Genomic DNA, 17304 nt, shown 5'->3' with positions numbered 1-17304 from the left:
GGAGTGGGTCGTTCCATATCGGGGGGGGGCGTACCTCGTTGGAGAGGGGGGAGCAGGCCGTACCATGTCGGGTGGGGAGATGTACCTCTTTGGGGAGGGGGGAGTGGGTCATTCCATATCGGGGGGGGCGTATCTCGTTGGAGAGGGGGGAGCAGGCCGTACCATGTCGGGTGGGGGGGCGTACCTCGTTGGAGAGGGGGGAGCAGGCCGTACCATGTCGGGTGGGGGGGGGCGTACCTCGTTGGAGAGGGGGGGAGCAGGCCGTACCATGTCGGGTGGGGGGGCGTACCTCGTTGGAGAGGGGGGAGCAGGCCGTACCATGTCGGGTGGGGGGGGCGTACCTCGTTGGAGAGGGGGGAGCAGGCCGTACCATGTCGGGTGGGGGGGGCGTACCTCGTTGGAGAGGGGGGAGCAGGCCGTACCATGTCGGGTGGGGGGGGCGTACCTCGTTGGAGAGGGGGGAGCAGGCCGTACCATGTCAGAGGGGGGAGCAGGCCGTACCATGTCGGGTGGGGGGGGCGTACCTCGTTGGAGAGGGGGGAGCAGGCCGTACCATGTCGGGTGGGGGGGCGTACCTCGTTGGAGAGGGGGGAGCAGGCCGTACCATGTCGGGTGGGGGGGCGTACCTCGTTGGAGAGGGGGGAGCAGGCCGTACCATGTTGGGTGGGGGGCGTACCTCGTTGGAGTGGGTGCGGTTCTGGTGCTTGGCGCGGTCCGAGGCGTTGGAGAAGGCCTTGTTGCAGCCCTCGTGCTCGCAGACGTACGGCTTCTCGCCCGTGTGCGACCGCAGGTGGGTCTTGAGGTTCTCCAGGCGCGAGTAGGCCTTGTGACAGCCCTCGAACTGCGCGGAGAGCCGTGAGAGAGACGCCCACCCCCTGCCGCCCCGCGGGGCGCCCAGAGCCCCCCCAGGACATACATGCCGCCCCCCCCGACACCCCTGAGCAAAGAACCTTCACCCCCCCGCACCCAGAGCCCCGTCACGGACCCCCCCTCCCCGCCATGCTCTGCCCCCAGAGCCCCTTCCCGGCGCGGGAGACAGGACTGTGCCCGACCCACCAGAAACCCCCTCCAGAGCACGGGGGGAAGGGGAATGGCACACGGTGCCTCCAGGGGGCGCCGGCTCCCACCCGGCCCCCGGGCAGGGGGGCTGGCTGGCACGGGGGCGCGAGGCCGTGGGGTTGTCCCCGCCCGGCCGGCGTGTGGGGCCTGTGCCCGGCTCACACTCACCGTGCACTTGTGAGGCTTCTCGCCCGTATGCCGCCGCATGTGGACCACCAGCATGTACTGCGCCTTGAAGGGCCGCTGCTCCCGCGAGCACTCCCGCCAGTGGCAGACGAACTCCTTCTTCTCCCCGTGGATGTGCTCGTTGTTAATGTGCTGCGGGGGGGGGGGCGGGGGGGTCAGCGGGGGGCTGCCAGCCGGGGGCCCCCAGGCCTCTGCAGAGGTGGCTTCCGGGGCTGGCTCAGGGCACGGTGCTGATAGGTGGGGGTCGGGACTGAGGGGCACCGGGAGAGCTGTGGGGTGGGGGGAGCCCAGGGCTGGGCTGGCAGGTGCTGCCCTGTTGGGGGTGAGGGGCACCGGCAGAGCTGGGGGTGGGGGGAGCCCCGGGATGGGCCGGCAGGGTCTGTGGGTGGGGAATGAGGGGGACTGGCAGAGCTGGGAAAGGGGGGAGGTAGCTGGGGGTCAGGAGTAAGGGGCACCGGGGGAGCTGTGGGGTGCAGGGATCCCAGGGCTGGGCCGGCAGGGTCTGTGGGTGGGGAATGAGGGGCACTGGTGGAGCTGGGAAAGGGGGGAGCCCAGGGTGGAGGTAGCTGGGGGTCGGGAGTGAGGGGCACCGGGGGAGCTGTGGGGTGGGGGGATCCCAGGGCTGGGCTGGCAGGGGCTGTGGGTGGGGAATGAGGGGGACTGGCGGAGCTGGGAAAGGGGGAGCCCAGGGTGGAGCTAGCTGGGGGCTGTGGGCCGGGAGTGAGGGGCACCCGGGGAGCTGTGGGGTGTGGGGAGCCCAGGGCTGGGCCGGCAGGGTCTGTGGGTGGGGAATGAGGGGCACTGGTGGAGCTGGGAAAGGGGGGAGCCCAGGGTGGAGGTAGCTGGGGGTCGGGAGTGAGGGGCACCGGGGGAGCTGTGGGGTGGGGGGATCCCAGGGCTGGGCTGGCAGGGGCTGTGGGTGGGGAATGAGGGGCACTGGCGGAGCTGGGAAAGGGGGGAGCCCAGGGTGGAGGTAGCTGTGGGCTGGAGTGAGGGGCACCGGGGGAGCTGTGGGGTGGGGGGAGCCCCAGGCTGGGCCGGCAGGGTCTGTGGGTGGGGAATGAGGGGGACTGGCAGAGCTGGGAAAGGGGGGAGCCCAGGGTGGAGGTAGCTGGGGGTCGGGAGTGAGGGGCACCGGGGGAGCTGTGGGGTGCGGGGAGCCCCAGGCTGGGCCGGCAGGGTCTGTGGGTGGGGAATGAGGGGCACTGGTGGAGCTGGGAAAGGGGGGAGCCCAGGGTGGAGGTAGCTGGGGGTCAGGAGTGAGGGGCACCGGGGGAGCTGTGGGGTGGGGGGATCCCAGGGCTGGGCCGGCAGGGTCTGTGGGTGGGGAATGAGGGGCACCGGCGGAGCTGGGAAAGGGGGGAGCCCAGGGTGGAGGTAGCTGTGGGCTGGAGTGAGGGGCACCGGGGGAGCTGTGGGGTGGGGGGAGCCCCAGGCTGGGCCGGCAGGGTCTGTGGGTGGGGAATGAGGGGCACCGGCGGAGCTGGGAAAGGGGGGAGCCCAGGGTGGAGGTAGCTGGGGGCTGTGGGCTGGAGTGAGGGGCACCGGGGGAGCCGTGAGGTGGGGGGCGCCCAGGGCCGGGCCGGCAGGGGCTGTGGGTTGGGGTTGATCCCGTCACGGGCTGGGAAGCCCCCCCCCGAGGACGACTCACGTGCACCAGCTGCTCCTGGGTGTCGAACTCTTTGCTGCACCCCTCCCAGCGGCAGTTCGTCTCGTACACGGCCTCCGCCTCCTGCTTCCCATCCTCCTTCTCCAACTCCTCCCGGGGCTCCAGCATCCGCAGCAGCGGGTCCTAGGGCAGGGAGGGCACCGCTGGGTCAGCACCCCGGAGCCCGCGCACCCGCCAGCCGAACCCCCATGTGCCGCGAGGCTGGGCCTTGGGGAGGGGGGTCGCTGGCGGGCAGCCCCCCGACCGTGCCCATAGCAGCAGAGCCCCCTGTGGGTGACGGGCGACGTGGCTGGGTTGGGGCATCTGGGCCCAGCGGGGCAGTGGGAGCTTGGGGCAGGGTCCTGGCGGCAGCCCCGGGTGCCCGCGGGTGACGTGAGCAATGAGCCTGGGGGCGGCTGCCACGGCCAACTCTGGGGGACCGGACTCCGGGCCTGGCTGCGGGGCGGGGGGCAGTCGGACCCTGCCCGTTACCTGGGTCCCCGTGGAGGCTGGGCTGGAGTCGTCGCCCTCCGATCTCTCCTCCAGGCCCTTGGTGCCCAGGGCGTCACCCAGGCTGGGCTCCGACTTCATCTGCGGTTGGGAAGGGGAGAGAAATGTGATGAGCTCGGGCAGTGTGTGTGGGGGGGGCTTTGGGGGGGCAATGCAGCCCTGCCCCGCCACCGGGCAGTGCTGCAGCTTTCCCCACCCCCCAGGGCTTGGTACTGCCGCTCCTGCCAGGAGGGGCTGCCAGGGCTCTAGCCTGGCAGCTCCCCCCAACCCTCTTCGCTGGAGCTGGCGGGCGGGGAGGGGGCCTGGTGCTCCTCCCAGGCGGGGGCCCCTTACCTGACAATGCTTCGGTGTCCCGCGGGGCGGGGGATGGTGCAGGAACCCCGGCCGGCCGGGGAGGTGTTCATGGGAGCCACAGGGTGGCATGGGGGGGCCGAACGCTGCCCCTTGCCCCTTCGGGTGAGCCATGGGGCTTTGGAAGCCAAGGGAAGGGCTGAAAGTCAGAAGGAGCGTGAGTGTGAGCCCCCCCGGAGGTGTCCCCCCCCCAGCCTGTGGGGTTGGGCCCATCGCACCTGGCCTCGGGCCTCCTGCCATGTGTACATCGAGGCAGAGGGGCTCGGCCTGCCCCGGCCCCCTGCCCTGCACTTGGCAGAGACTCAGTCACTAACCTGCCCCCCCCCTTGCCCCTCCATGATGTCAATCAGGATCGCTGCACCTGTCTGACACACAGGGAAACTGAGGCACAGAGCAGCAAAGGGACTTGGCAAAGGTCACACGATGGGTCAGTGATAGAGCCGGGGATGGAACCCAGGAGTCCTGGCTCCCAGCACCCCCCCCGCTCTAACCACTAGCCCCCACTCTCCGTCCCAGAGCCAGGGAGAGAACCAGGATGCTTCAGCCTCTGGGAGTTGGACTGGATGAGCTGACGAAGTGCCTTTTCCACCTCTCGGCTCAGGCCAGGCCAGCTCTGGGTCCCGCCCGCCCGGCGCCCACCTGATGGCGCCAACGGAGAGGTGCCCGTAGGAGCCGCTGGCCGAAGCGCAGCGCGAGTTGATGAAGGCCACCAGGGAGTTGGGCGAGGTGCGGATGACGGTCTGCAGGTCGATGCTGGCGTCGGACAGCGGCGAGATGGACAGCGCCCGCTTCTTGGTCAGCTTGGCCGCGCCGCGGGGTGTGGAGAACCGGGACCCTGGGCCGGGCAGAGACGGAGAACCGGGGCTGAGTGGGTGTGTGCCCGCTGGGCCCCGACGCCCCGTCCGGCCCCGTCGCCTGTCGCCCACAGGGGGCGCCGCTGGCATGAGCACAGAGGGGGCTGGGGCATCTGCTGGCAACCCCTCCCCGTCGCCCACCCGCCTACGGCCAGCCGGATCCCTCCGGGCACCGACCTACCATCGGCATTCCCAGCATGCTCGCTGCCCGGTGCCAGCCCGTACCCATGGTGACTGCCCATCAGGTTGGCCTGGTGGCACATGGGGAAGTCGCTCAGCCCTGGAAAGAAGCGGGGGAGAGAAGGGGGGGGTCGTTAGTCCTGGGCAGCCCCTGCCCCCACCTCCCAGGGCTTGGTGCCGGGGGCAGGGCGGGGGATGGATGGACGGAGGGTGGGACGGGTGGAAGGGGTGCGGGGCAGGGGATGGACAGATGGAGGTCGGGCACAGAGGAGGCAGGGGACAGATGGACAGAAGGCGGGACCCCAAAAGAGGCGCAGAGGGGTTGGGGGACGGATGGAGGGAGGGCGGGACAGGTGGAAAGGGGGTGGGGCGGGGGACGGATGGACAGAGGGTGGGACCGGTAAAGGGGCACAGAGGGGGCAGGGGATGGATGGACGGAGGGTGGGACGGGTGGAAGGGGGCGGGGGACGGATGGACAGAGGGTGGGACCGGTAGAGGGGTGCAGAGGGGGCGAGGGCCGCGGGCGGTCCCCGCAGACCCCTGTGCCGATGCTCCGGGCTGCAGGGGCCGTGCGGCCGGGACTCACCATCTGCCAGGCCGGGGCCGGGCGCGTGCAGGGGGTGCAGGTAACAATGCTCCATGTAGCCACTCCCGGGAGGGTTCCTGGCGTTGAACATGGTCCGTCGGGCCCCGGGCACGCTCAGGGGCACATCCGCTCCGGGCAGACGGGGGGAGCCTCCGACCCCCCGCGGGGCCAGGCCTGGGGGAGAGGAGGGCGGGCGTGGTACCCTGACAGCTAGCCAGGGTCCCTGGGATGCCCCGTGCGGCCCACCCCTGCCCAGCCCCCAGGACCAGGGCCAGCCCCTGCTCCGAATCCCAGGCCCGGGGGCAGCCACACGCTGTACCCGCAACGCCCCACGTCTCCAGCAGAGGGAGCCCTGGCTACAAAGCCCAGGCCCTTTCTGGACACTGGGCTGCCCATCCCCATGGCCTCTGGCCCCAGCAGAGGGGTGCCCAGCCCGCCCCCAGCTGATGCTTGCTGGTGCCCACCTGCCTGTGCCCCCTCACCCAGAGTGGGAGGGGCCTCTCCTCACCCCTCGTCTGCACCCCAACCCGGTACCCCCCTCCATCACAGGCTCTTTGGGGGGACCAGCCCAGCCCCAGGACCAGGCGCCGACGTGGGGGTGGGGGACCCTTCGACCCAGCAGTTCCTCCCTGGACGACCAGAGCCCGGCAGGACCAGGACCAGGTGGCGGGGACCGTCCTCTCCTCCCCGCCCCATCTCCAACAAGGTGACTTGGCTGGGGAGGGCGGGGACTGGGATCTCCCCCCGGGGTTAAGCCCCTGGCTCTCTCCTCCCTCCATCTGCCCAGAGGCAAGTGCCCCAGCCCCTCGGCTGTTCCCAGATACTCCAGGGCCGGGGTTTCCCCCGAGAGCAGGACCCCCTTCTGGCTCTGTGCCAGGCCTGCCCACTGGTCCTGGATGGGGCCAGGCTGCGAGCCGGGCCAACCCCAGAGCCCCCGCCACCCCAGACTCACAGGCCTGGTCAGTGGGGCCACGGGGGCTGGGCACGCCGGCTGAGGCAGGCACCATGGGGGGGATGGGGAAGGGTTTTGGGGGGACACATCCCAGTCCCCCCTCCCTGGCTCAGTCACCCCATGGCTCAGCCAGGTGCCCCATCCCAGCCGTGCCCCCAGACTCAGGGCTCGGGCAGGAGGAGGTGTGGGAAACGTCACCCCCTCCGGCCCCACCAGTCTCTTACAGGGCCCATCCCTCTGTCACAATGCCAGTGTCATGGCAGCCCCCGCGCCCCTTCCAGCAATGCCAGAGCCCCGCGCAGCCCCACACCCGGCCCCTCTGCCGGGCTGAGCTCCCCTCCTGCCCGCTGCCCCCGCAGAGTGTCCTGCAATCAGCACAGGCCAAGCCAAGACACACACGCACAAACACCCACGGACGCACAAACCCACACACATGCCCAGAGTAACCCCTAGACACACGTACACACAAGCAGGGACACGCACACACGGACACACGTGTGCAAATGCAGAGACACATGCCTGCCCATGGAGCCGTTGGACAAGTAAATGCCCGTGACCAGAGGCACGGACAGGGACACGCACTGACAAAGGTGCCCACCCACCCGCGGGGCATGTCAGCCTTGTGCTGAAGGTTTCTGAGTCTGATTCACGTGCCCCCTGCTCTGCTCAGGTGCATGGAAACCGGGGGGGGGAGCTTGCAGGGACGGGGGAGCGCCCCAAGGTGGAGGCCAGCTCGGCGGCCATACCCACAGTCTCCCGCCCCCCCTCCCCATCTCCCACCTCTGCTAACCCTCCATCGGCCCATGTACAGCCCGGCACAGTCCGAATCAGCTCCCCCGGTGCGTGGCCATGGTGCCGGGCCTGGCATGGCCCAGATGGGCTCCCCATGGCGCCAGACCTGGCGTGGCCCAGGTGGGCTCCCCACGGTGCCGGGCCTGGCGTGGCCCAGATGGGCTCCCCACGGCGCCAGGCCTGGCGTGGCCCAGGTGGGCTCCCCACGGTGCTGGGCCTGGCGTGGCCCAGATGGGCTCCCCACGGCGCCAGACCTGGCGTGGCCCAGATGGGCTCCCCACGGTGCCGGGCCTGGCGTGGCCCAGGTGGGCTCCCCACGGTGCCGGGCCTGGCGTGGCCCAGATGGGCTCCCCACGGCGCCGGGCCTGGCGTGGCCCAGATGGGCTCCCCACGGCGCCGGGCCTGGCGTGGCCCAGGTGGGCTCCCCACGGTGCCAGGCCCACGATGCCCGAGGAGGCAAAGCTGCACTGTGGCCACTTTCCCCAGGACCCAGCAGGCTGACAGTGCCGAGCCGCTGGCAGGAACCTGTGCCGGCTGCCCTGCCCGCCCCCCAACCCTGGCTCCTCGCCCCCGCGGGCTTTACAGGCCGTCTGTAAGAACTTGCCCCCCTCTCTGCCCCAGCCTGGGAAAGGGAAGCGTGAGGAGTGAGATAAAACCAGGGGCACTGGCCCAGGGCGCCCCCCAACACAGGGCCGGCCCTTGCCCCAGGCCCCAGCCGGGCGAGGGAGATGTCTGCAGGGGTGCAGCGCAACGAGCCAGGCTGCGCCGGGGGCTGCAGGCTCCGGGTCCCGCGCCTGGCCCCGCGTTCCTGCTTTCCCAGCCAGCCCGGGGCCGTCCCTCGAGGTGGGTGTTCTGGGCGTTTGTTATGACTTGGAAGCCGATAATGGCCGAGCTCCTGGCCAGCCCGCTCCCAGGCCTGCTCGGGCTGTGGGGCGGAGTGGGGGGGGGTTGTTTTGACATCGCGCAGAGCGGGGTTTGCTTTGGGGCCGGGCCAGGCGGTGGCATAGCGAGGTGTGTGCTCTGGCCCTGGTACCCCCCCGGCACGGGTCAGTTACCAGCCATTTCTGCTGACGGGCGAATCTGCCCGTGGGACGTGTCCTAGGCAGCTGTTCCAGGGTGGCGGGCAGGCAGGTGTCTCCCCTCCACCCCGCCACAGCGAGACCTCCCCAGCCTGGCCTCCATGTTCCCCCCGAGCCTGCGTCATGCACCGGATTGAACCTCACACCCTAGAAGGGAATCTCCCATCCGGTGTTAGCTGTGCAGGGGTTAGGACACACGGCTTGGCCTACAATGGAATCCCCAAGCCCGAGGGCAGAGGTGCCCCCACGACGGACCCTCTGGCACCCGTCTCTGTCCGCAGGGTGAGCACGTCTGCCCAGCAGGGCCCCGCTGCCCCCAACAGGCCTGGAGGTTTCTGCGACCCCCGGCCACCATGAGCTGGCCGAGCACAGGTTGGGAGGGGGGGGCTAGGGCCTGACCCTGCCTGGCTCAATGCCAGCAGCTGAGCTGACCCACTGCCCAGGAGCAGAAACACGAGAGCGGGTCCTCACTCCCCAAACCCGCCTGGATCTGACCCCCCCCCGGGTCTTCCCCCCTCCAGACGAGCCGGTTCTTGGTGCTGCCGACTCCCGCTGGGCTGGTCCGGGCCACGAGCCAAGCTGGGTAAATTCGCCACCCTCCACCCCCGGCCGCAGTCCCACTGTGCGGCCCCCCCATCCCCCAGACCCTTTCTCCTCCAGTGCGGGTGTGGGGCAAATGATCTCCCTGTTTATTCTCCGCTGGCCTGGCCGTTTGCAGTGTCCCAGGCCGAGCGTTTCAAGTGCATCCAAGAAATGTAGGGGGCCGCCCTCCTGGCAGGGGCAGAGGGATCTGGGTGTGTGCGAGGTGGGGAGGATGGGGGGGAATGGGGGGAAGCAGGCGGGGGGATGGGAAGGGGATTTCGCAGCTGGCAGCCAGCTGGTGACGGGAAAGAGCAACTTCTCTGCTGCACAATAACCGAGTCTGTTTGATGGGGGGGAGGGTTTTTTCACACACCCCCCCCGATCTCTTCCCCACACCCCCATTTGTCAGCATCAGACACACCGAGGGGGTGGGGGGGAATGGGACCGTCTGGGTCATTGCAAAATAAAACGAGCAAAAGAGGCCAACCAGACAGGCTCAGTGCCCACTGGGAGCCACCCCCAACACAGAGTGCCCCCCGCTGTATGCCCCCCCAGGACAGAGTGCCCGCTTGGCGCTCCTGGGAGAGCACCCCCCACCTTGGCTTCCAGGCCCCCACCCCAGGCAGAGCAGCCCCCACTATGCCTGCTGGGCAGACCCCCCCCCAGTGTCTCGTTCCCCACCTCCCCGAGCTCGCCAAGCCCTCACCCTGGGGCCAGATCAGAACTAACGTCCTTGAGGCCAAAAAGCTCAGTCCCTCAGCCCCTGTCTGGGGTGCAGGCAAGACACCAGCAGGTTCGGGGGGCCTAGAAAGCTACTAAGCTCCCTTCACTAGCATTGTGGGGAGCCCCCCGGCCAGTCCCCGCCGGCCATGGGGACCCGCTGACTTTACAACCCCAGGGGCAACCCCCGACCCCCCCCTGCTCCCGCCCAAGGTGCAAGCAGGGCGTCTGACGTGTGGCTTTGACAATTAAAAACAATCAAACGACAGGCCCCCCCAACCCCCCTCCCCACCCGCTGCCCCCAGGCACCGCTGGCAGGGCTGTATGGGGAAGGTGCCTGGCCCACAGAGCTTCCAGGCTCATTTAAACTGGGGTGGGAGGGGAAACTGAGGCAGAGCTGGGACGAGATTCCTGGTCTCCCAAGTCCTAGTTCAGTGTCTGACCCAGTGGCTGCTTCTTAGCTATTAATGGCTGAAGACGCACAGGCAGGGACATGTGTCGGCACACGCATGTGCACACGTGTAAACATACACACACATGCACGTTCTCACCTGCACACGTGTGCTCACAGGCTCAGGCACACATACACACATGCACAGATCGGGACCATTCATGCCCGTTTCCAAAGGGGGGAAACTGGGGCACGGTGGGGGTCTCTCCTCCCCGGCGGGGCGAGCACCCCATGCCCCAGCACTTGGCAGTCCCTTCCCCGTGGCTGGCCCACCCGGGCGCGGGGCCCTGTCTGGGAGTGGAGCGGGAGACAGGACTGAGCCGGGCCGCGACAGGCCACGAAATGAGAACAAGCTGGAGTGTGGGGGCGGTGGAGTTGGGGGGGGGCTCTCTGTGTGTGGCATTTGGTGTCGGCGCCCTCAGCTCCTTCCAGCCTCTCCCTGGAGAGCGGGGGGGGGGCTCACCCCCAAAAGGGAGGGGGCCGGGGCCCCACGGCCCACTGGCAAGAAGAAGGGTTTGGTTTGCAATGGGGAGGGGGGGCGGATTCTCACGCCTCAGTTCCCCCTTTGAGCGCTCGTCTGGGGGCTTTGTCCGCGTGTCACCGGGGAAGAATGGGGCGGGGGGAGTGCAGGGGTGTGAAACTGGGGGGGGGGGGGAGTGGAAGAAGAGGAGGCTGCTCGGGGGCATGAAAAGGTTTTTGGGGGGCAAAAGCAGGAGGGTGGGGGCAGGGACCAGGGGGGTGGTACGCACAGAGATGGGGCACATGGTAAGGCCTGGGGGGGCACAAAATGAGAAGGGGGGGTGGGAAAGCAGGAGGGAGGAATAGTAACATTTCCCTGAGGGAGAGGTGGGGGTGGGGCTGGGGCAGAGAAAGGGGCACACCCCTCCCCTCCCCACCAGCTGCCCAGCGAGGGGGGGGACACGAGGCTCCGGGATGCTGGGAGCCTGGGGGAATCCCATCCCGCCCCCCCACCCCCAAGGAAGGCCAGGAGTTTGCAGGCCACTCTCAAAAGTTTGTCTAGTAATTGAGTCGATTGCTGCCCCACCCCCTCTGCTTCCCCATTCAGCCCACACCAGCGCCCCGGCCCTATTGTCCGGTACAAAGAAAAACGGGGGGGGCCCTAAGACCCGCCGCTGGTGACCATGGGTCCCATCCCACTGGGCAGCTGAAGGCCCAGGGCTGTGAACCCCCTCCCCCCAAGCCCTGACCCCCGCTGTGGACCCAGCTCCTGCCACTCCGGGTGGTTTTCCAACAGTGCCGGGACACCCCTTCCCTTGTCGGGATCCACGATTAGGTACTGGGTCACCACAGCCCGGCACCGTACAGACGGGGCTCTGGCTGGGCGGTGCCCCCCCGGCTGCGCTCGGCATCGCACAGAACCCCAGAAACGCCCGCATGAGCGAGGAGGTGCCCATGGCCAGGCAGCAGGAGAGCGAACCCAGGAGTCCTGGCTCCCAGCCCCCTGCTCTGACCACTAGACCCCACTCCCCTCCTGGAGCCAGGGATAAAACCTAGGAGTCCTGATTCCTAATATCTCCCTCCCAAAACTATTAAACTCTCCTCTGTGAGAGCCGAGACTTGAACCCAGGAGTCCTGACCTCCAGTCCCACGCCACCTGCTTTAACCCACTCGACCCTGCCCCCGTCCTGGAGCAGAACCCAGGAGTCCTGACCCCCAACCTGGATTCCCCCCGTCACAATCCCCATTCACAGCATTTAGAGTCAGAAGGGCCCCTGGGATTATCTCCTCTCTCCCCCGGCACTGCCCGGGCCGGACAAGCTCCCCCGCACCCTGGCCCGCGGCGCGTCCCGTCCCCGGGCAGGGCAGAGCCCCGGGCTGGGCACAGGGCTTTGTGTCTGAGGCTGGCCGGAGAGAGGTCGCCCTGAAGTGGCGCGGGAGGCTCCGTGGCCTTGCCTGGGTCCAGACACTCAGGGCGAGAGGCCCTGCAATGGGGCCCGACGCCCAAGCCTCCTCTAATGTTCAATGCCCGCCAGCGAGGCTTCCAGCCCTTCCCATGGGGCACCATCTGCCCCCCACCCAGCTGTCCCTGCTCGTCCCCCCGCCCCAGCCCCGAACGCTCCCCCTCACCCATCCCCATTTATCACTGCTTGGTGCAGGCCTGCGGAGGTGCCTACGTGGCCCTCATCACCATGAGCACCTGACAACACCCCATCGTACAGATGGGGACACTGAGGCACGGCGCCTCTCCCAAGGCACAGGGTAGAGCAAGGAGGAGGACCAGGGTCTAGGGCCCTACCCATTGGGCCAACCTTCCCTCTCCAGCCCCACGCACACATCTGTGCCTTGGGGGGGGGGGGTTCTGGGCTGGAGGGGAGATGCTGATGTTATGTCTCTGGGTGCCCCCCGTGGTGCTGGCTGGGCCCCCCTGTGACTCCCCCCCCAGCTGCCCCCTCGCTGGCTCCAGGTCAAGGCTTGCGTGCTCAGTGCATCCCATCGGCCTGAGTCATCCCCCAGCTCACCCCCCCCCACCGCCTCCAGCTGCAGAGCCCCATGGATCCGCACGTAGGGAGCTGGGGCCAGGGCACCGATGTGGTGGGGGGTCAGGGCTGGGGCGCTGGGGACCCAAAGCTAGGGAGGAGGGGGCACCACGGCCTCGTGGCACGTTTCAGGCCAAGGCCCGAGTGGGGGTGCGGGACGGGCCCCCCGATGTGCCAGGCAGAACGGGGGACTTGGCACGGGCAGCAGGAACAGGGCACGGCCAAGCTGGATTGCCAGGTGGCCCTGCCAGGCCGGCGGGCTGTGATGAGGGAAGGGGGAAGCAGCTGCGGGGAGGCTGCCCAGGGCCTGGGGTGAGCCCTGAGGCCAGGCTGAGGGTCACATTTCCTAGCTGCCTGCTCTCTGTCGCCAGGCCTCGGAGCCACCCCCTGCGCCAGCCACCTACCGTGCCAGGCTCCCAGTGGAGCTCAGGGGCTGAGGGCTCTGCTGGGATCTAGCTGGCTTGGAGGCCTGGAGACACACAGGGCACAACGGGCCCTGCCTCACCAAAACAGGACTACCTTCCCTACACAGGTGGGGAAACTGAGGCACATGGGGGCACCCAAAGGCGCAGAGTCAGGAATAGAACCCAGGTCCCCCAATGCAAACCCCTGATGGCCTCAGCAGGGCGATGGGGCACCCCTCTGCTGAGGCATGGGGTCCGTCTGCGTGACAGGGAGCTTGGCCACACACGCATGAGCGGCCGTTGCGCCCCGGGTTGCTGCGGTCTCAGCACCCCCTTGGCCTCCTCTGGACCCTCACCCTCCCGCTGCTGCTGCTCCCCACGGTTCCCACCACAACCAAGAGGGTGAGGCACACTGAGCAGGGGGCAGGGGGGAGGAACCACCCCGAATCGCCGGGTCTCGCATCACTGCATTTCCCACAATCAATGGCTGATTCGCGGCGCTGCAGAGGGACCCCCGGATTCCCTGGCCTGAAGGCCCCAGGGACGCCGGGAACTGCCTTGAACCGTGGTGAGATCATGTCCAGAGACCCTGCTTCGAATGGCCTCCCCAACACCCACCCCACCCTGCGATCCAACGTGGGAGTGGGGCTGGCTGGGGCAGCCACAAAGAACAAACCTCCCACTCCCTGCAACAATTTAATTTCTATTATTGCAGGGTCTCTCACTGGTGCTGGGGCTGTGTACACACTGGTTTGTTATTGCAGGGTCTCTCACTGGTGCTGGGGCTGTGTACACACTGGTTTGTTATTGCAGGGTCTCTCACTGGCGCTGGGGCTGTGTACACACTGGTTTGTTATTGCAGGGTCTCTCCCTGGCACTGGGGTTGTGTGGACACTGGTTTGTTATTGCAGGGTCTCTCACTGGCGCTGGGGCTGTGTACACACTGGTTTGTTATTGCAGGGTCTCTCACTGGCGCTGGGGCTGTGTGGACACTGGTTTGTTATTGCAGGGTCTCTCACTGGCGCTGGGGCTGTGTACACACTGGTTTGTTATTGCAGGGTCTCTCACTGGCGCTGGGGCTGTGTGGACACTGGTTTGTTATTGCAGGGTCTCTCACTGGCGCTGGGGTTGTGTACACACTGGTTTGTTATTGCAGGGTCTCTCACTGGCGCTGGGGCTGTGTGGACACTGGTTTGTTATTGCAGGGTCTCTCACTGGCGCTGGGGCTGTGTGGACACTGGTTTGTTATTGCAGGGTCTCTCACTGGCGCTGGGGTTGTGTACACACTGGTTTGTTATTGCAGGGTCTCTCCCTGGCACTGGGGTTGTGTACACACTGGTTTGTTATTGCAGGGTCTCTCACTGGCGCTGGGGTTGTGTACACACTGGTTTGTTATTGCAGGGTCTCTCACTGGCGCTGGGGCTGTGTGGACACTGGTTTGTTATTGCAGGGTCTCTCACTGGCGCTGGGGCTGTGTGGACACTGGTTTGTTATTGCAGGGTCTCTCACTGGCGCTGGGGTTGTGTACACACTGGTTTGTTATTGCAGGGTCTCTCCCTGGCACTGGGGTTGTGTACACACTGGTTTGTTATTGCAGGGTCTCTCCCTGGCACTGGGGTTGTGTACACACTGGTTTGTTATTGCAGGGTCTCTCACTGGCGCTGGGGCTGTGTGGACACTGGTTTGTTATTGCAGGGTCTCTCACTGGCACTGGGGCTGTGTACACACTGGTTTGTTATTGCAGGGTCTCTCACTGGTGCTGGGGCTGTGTGGACACTGGTTTGTTATTGCAGGGTCTCTCACTGGCGCTGGGGTTGTGTACACACTGGTTTGTTATTGCAGGGTCTCTCACTGGCGCTGGGGCTGTGTACACACTGGTTTGTTATTGCAGGGTCTCTCACTGGCGCTGGGGCTGTGTGGACACTGGTTTGTTATTGTAGGGTCTCTCACTGGCACTGGGGCTGTGTGGACACTGGTTTGTTACTGCAGGGTCTCTCACTGGCGCTGGGGTTGTGTACACACTGGTTTGTTATTGCAGGGTCTCTCCCTGGCACTGGGGTTGTGTACACACTGGTTTGTTATTGCAGGGTCTCTCACTGGCGCTGGGGCTGTGTGGACACTGGTTTGTTATTGCAGGGTCTCTCACTGGCACTGGGGCTGTGTACACACTGGTTTGTTATTGCAGGGTCTCTCACTGGTGCTGGGGCTGTGTGGACACTGGTTTGTTATTGCAGGGTCTCTCACTGGCGCTGGGGTTGTGTACACACTGGTTTGTTATTGCAGGGTCTCTCACTGGCGCTGGGGCTGTGTACACACTGGTTTGTTATTGCAGGGTCTCTCACTGGCGCTGGGGCTGTGTGGACACTGGTTTGTTATTGTAGGGTCTCTCACTGGCACTGGGGCTGTGTGGACACTGGTTTGTTACTGCAGGGTCTCTCACTGGCGCTGGGGTTGTGTGCACATTATTACCCAGCAGCTGGTACCAGCGGCCCCCATTAAACCAGCAGCAGCGTTGGTGCCCATTGCACTGGTGACATACGGGCATTGCACTGTATAATACTTTAAGCCAGTAATTAGCTAACGACTCCTCCTCTGGCTCAGCCGGCGCCCCCCGTCCCCCAGCACAAGCTGGGAACAGTCATTGTTGCAACTCCTGTTCTAACGTGCACCAGTGTCTAGTTCAATGCGAGCACATTCTTCACAGCCCCAGGCCCTACCGGCCCCTCCCATGTTGGAAGCCTGCTCTTCCCCTCCCCTCCCCTCGGGCAGGGAGGGCTGGGGGAGGCAGCTGCCCCCTGGAGGGGGTGAACTTCTTTCCTTCCAGCCCCTTCTCCAGCCCCCGCCCCCAAGACCCCTCCTCTGCTTCCTCCTCCCCTCCTCCTCTGGGTCCCGCCCCCAAATAGCAGGGTTTGAAAGCAGATAGGGGAGTTTCCGCGGCGATGCTGAGTGACAGGCATAGGACATTCCTCCGAGGTCCCAGCTGGGCTGGAGGCATTGCCGGGGGTGGGGGTGCAGCTACCCAGGCCTGGGTGTGTCCGCGGGCACTTCCGGGGCAGTGGGGGGGGGCGTGCCCCCCGGAGCTCGGGGCCCGGAGGTCACCGATGCACCAGGGCCCTGCTCAGGGCACTGCTGCTGCCTTCAACCCTCCACTGGATCCCCGTCAGCTGCGCCGGCTCCCCCCAGGCACTAGTTACTGGGCGCCAGCAGGGAGCCATTCGCCCAAATCGTTTCATGGCCCGGTACCGGACGGCATTCGAGTAGGGTGCCGCCGACGAGGCTGGATGGCGTGGCCTGCCTCGGCCCCGGCGCTGCACTGGACAACGTGCCACGTTCGCCCGGCATGGCGTCCGACAGCAGATCGCATGGCCAGGCCGGGCTCCACTGCACTGCACTGCATTGCCTGCCCGCCGGAGAGCGGGCACCGGCAGAGCTGGGGGCGGGGGGGAGCCCAGGGCTGGCACAGCAGGGGCTGTGGGTGGCACTGCGGGCCACTGGCAGAGTTTTGGAGGGAATTAGCAGCAGCCTGCCCAGACCCCTTCAATGGGCGCGGGCCTGTGGACCCATCCGCTCCAAGCCAGGCACCAGAGGACCCCCTGAGCCGCTGCACTGGGGGGCTTCTCTGTCCCCCCCCCCACCCTGATGCTCCAGCCCACAGAAGGGCTGGAGCCGCTGGGTGGGGCTGGGCAGTGGAGAGCAATTTTGAGGCCTGGTGCTCAGCCCCTCGTCCATTGGCTTTGGTGGCTTTGTCCATCTGAACTGGCCCCACCCTGCCCAGTTCCCCCCGGTCGGCACCGGGACGCGGGGCACAGACCAGCCACCTGGACGGGGGGCACCCTCAGCGTGGGCGGGGGGAGCCAGGCAGGGCAAGACCCTGCTTCACCCCATCCTCATCCTCGGCTACCTCTCACAAGGACGTGCACATACCACCCACCCAGCAAGTGCATGCACACCACACGGGCTGTACATACAACACACACGCAGCCACATGCATTCCACACGGGCTGTACATACAACACACACGTGGCCACATGCATTCCACACGGGCTGTACATACAACACACACGCGGCCACATGCATTCCACACGGGCTGTACGTACAACACACACACGGCCACATGCATTCCACACGGGCTGTACATACAACACACGCGCGGCCACATGCATTCCACACGGGCTGTACGTACAACACACACGCGGCCACATGCATTCCACACGGGCTGTACATACAACACACGCGCGGCCACATGCATTCCACATGGGCTGTACATACAACACACATGCGGCCACATGCATTCCACATGGGCTGTACATACAACACACACGCGGCCACATGCATTCCACACGGGCTGTACATACAACACACACACGGCCACATGGATTCCACACGGGCTGTACATACAACACACGCGCGGCCACATGCATTCCACATGGGCTGTACATACAACACACATGC

The 17304-nt window shown here is 66.7% G+C and overlaps 1 protein-coding gene across 3 annotated transcripts in view; it reads right to left on the bottom strand.

Moving 5' to 3' along the window:
• Positions 1 to 17304, bottom strand: part of GLI1 (GLI family zinc finger 1) — a 45867-nt gene that overhangs the window by 7440 nt on the left and 21123 nt on the right. For 2 of the 3 annotated variants that reach the window (XM_073318775.1, XM_073318776.1), the window contains exons 5-12: positions 5375 to 5548; positions 4790 to 4888; positions 4394 to 4589; positions 3737 to 3893; positions 3386 to 3484; positions 2897 to 3037; positions 1228 to 1377; positions 677 to 841 (exon numbers count right to left, since the gene is read on the bottom strand). In XM_073318775.1, coding sequence (XP_073174876.1) covers positions 677 to 841; positions 1228 to 1377; positions 2897 to 3037; positions 3386 to 3484; positions 3737 to 3893; positions 4394 to 4589; positions 4790 to 4888; positions 5375 to 5548 — 1181 coding nt within the window. Of the gene's footprint in view, positions 1 to 676; positions 842 to 1227; positions 1378 to 2896; positions 3038 to 3385; positions 3485 to 3736; positions 3894 to 4393; positions 4590 to 4789; positions 4889 to 5374; positions 5549 to 8173; positions 8198 to 17304 lie in introns of those variants that run through there. The other variant, XM_073318777.1, reaches the window with a different exon arrangement.

The sequence above is a fragment of the Lepidochelys kempii genome, chromosome 20, assembly GCF_965140265.1.
Source record: "Lepidochelys kempii isolate rLepKem1 chromosome 20, rLepKem1.hap2, whole genome shotgun sequence".
Classification (NCBI taxonomy): domain Eukaryota; kingdom Metazoa; phylum Chordata; order Testudines; family Cheloniidae; genus Lepidochelys; species Lepidochelys kempii.
The sequence above is the reverse complement of the archived record's forward strand: the minus strand, read 5'-3'. Positions and strand labels throughout refer to the sequence as shown.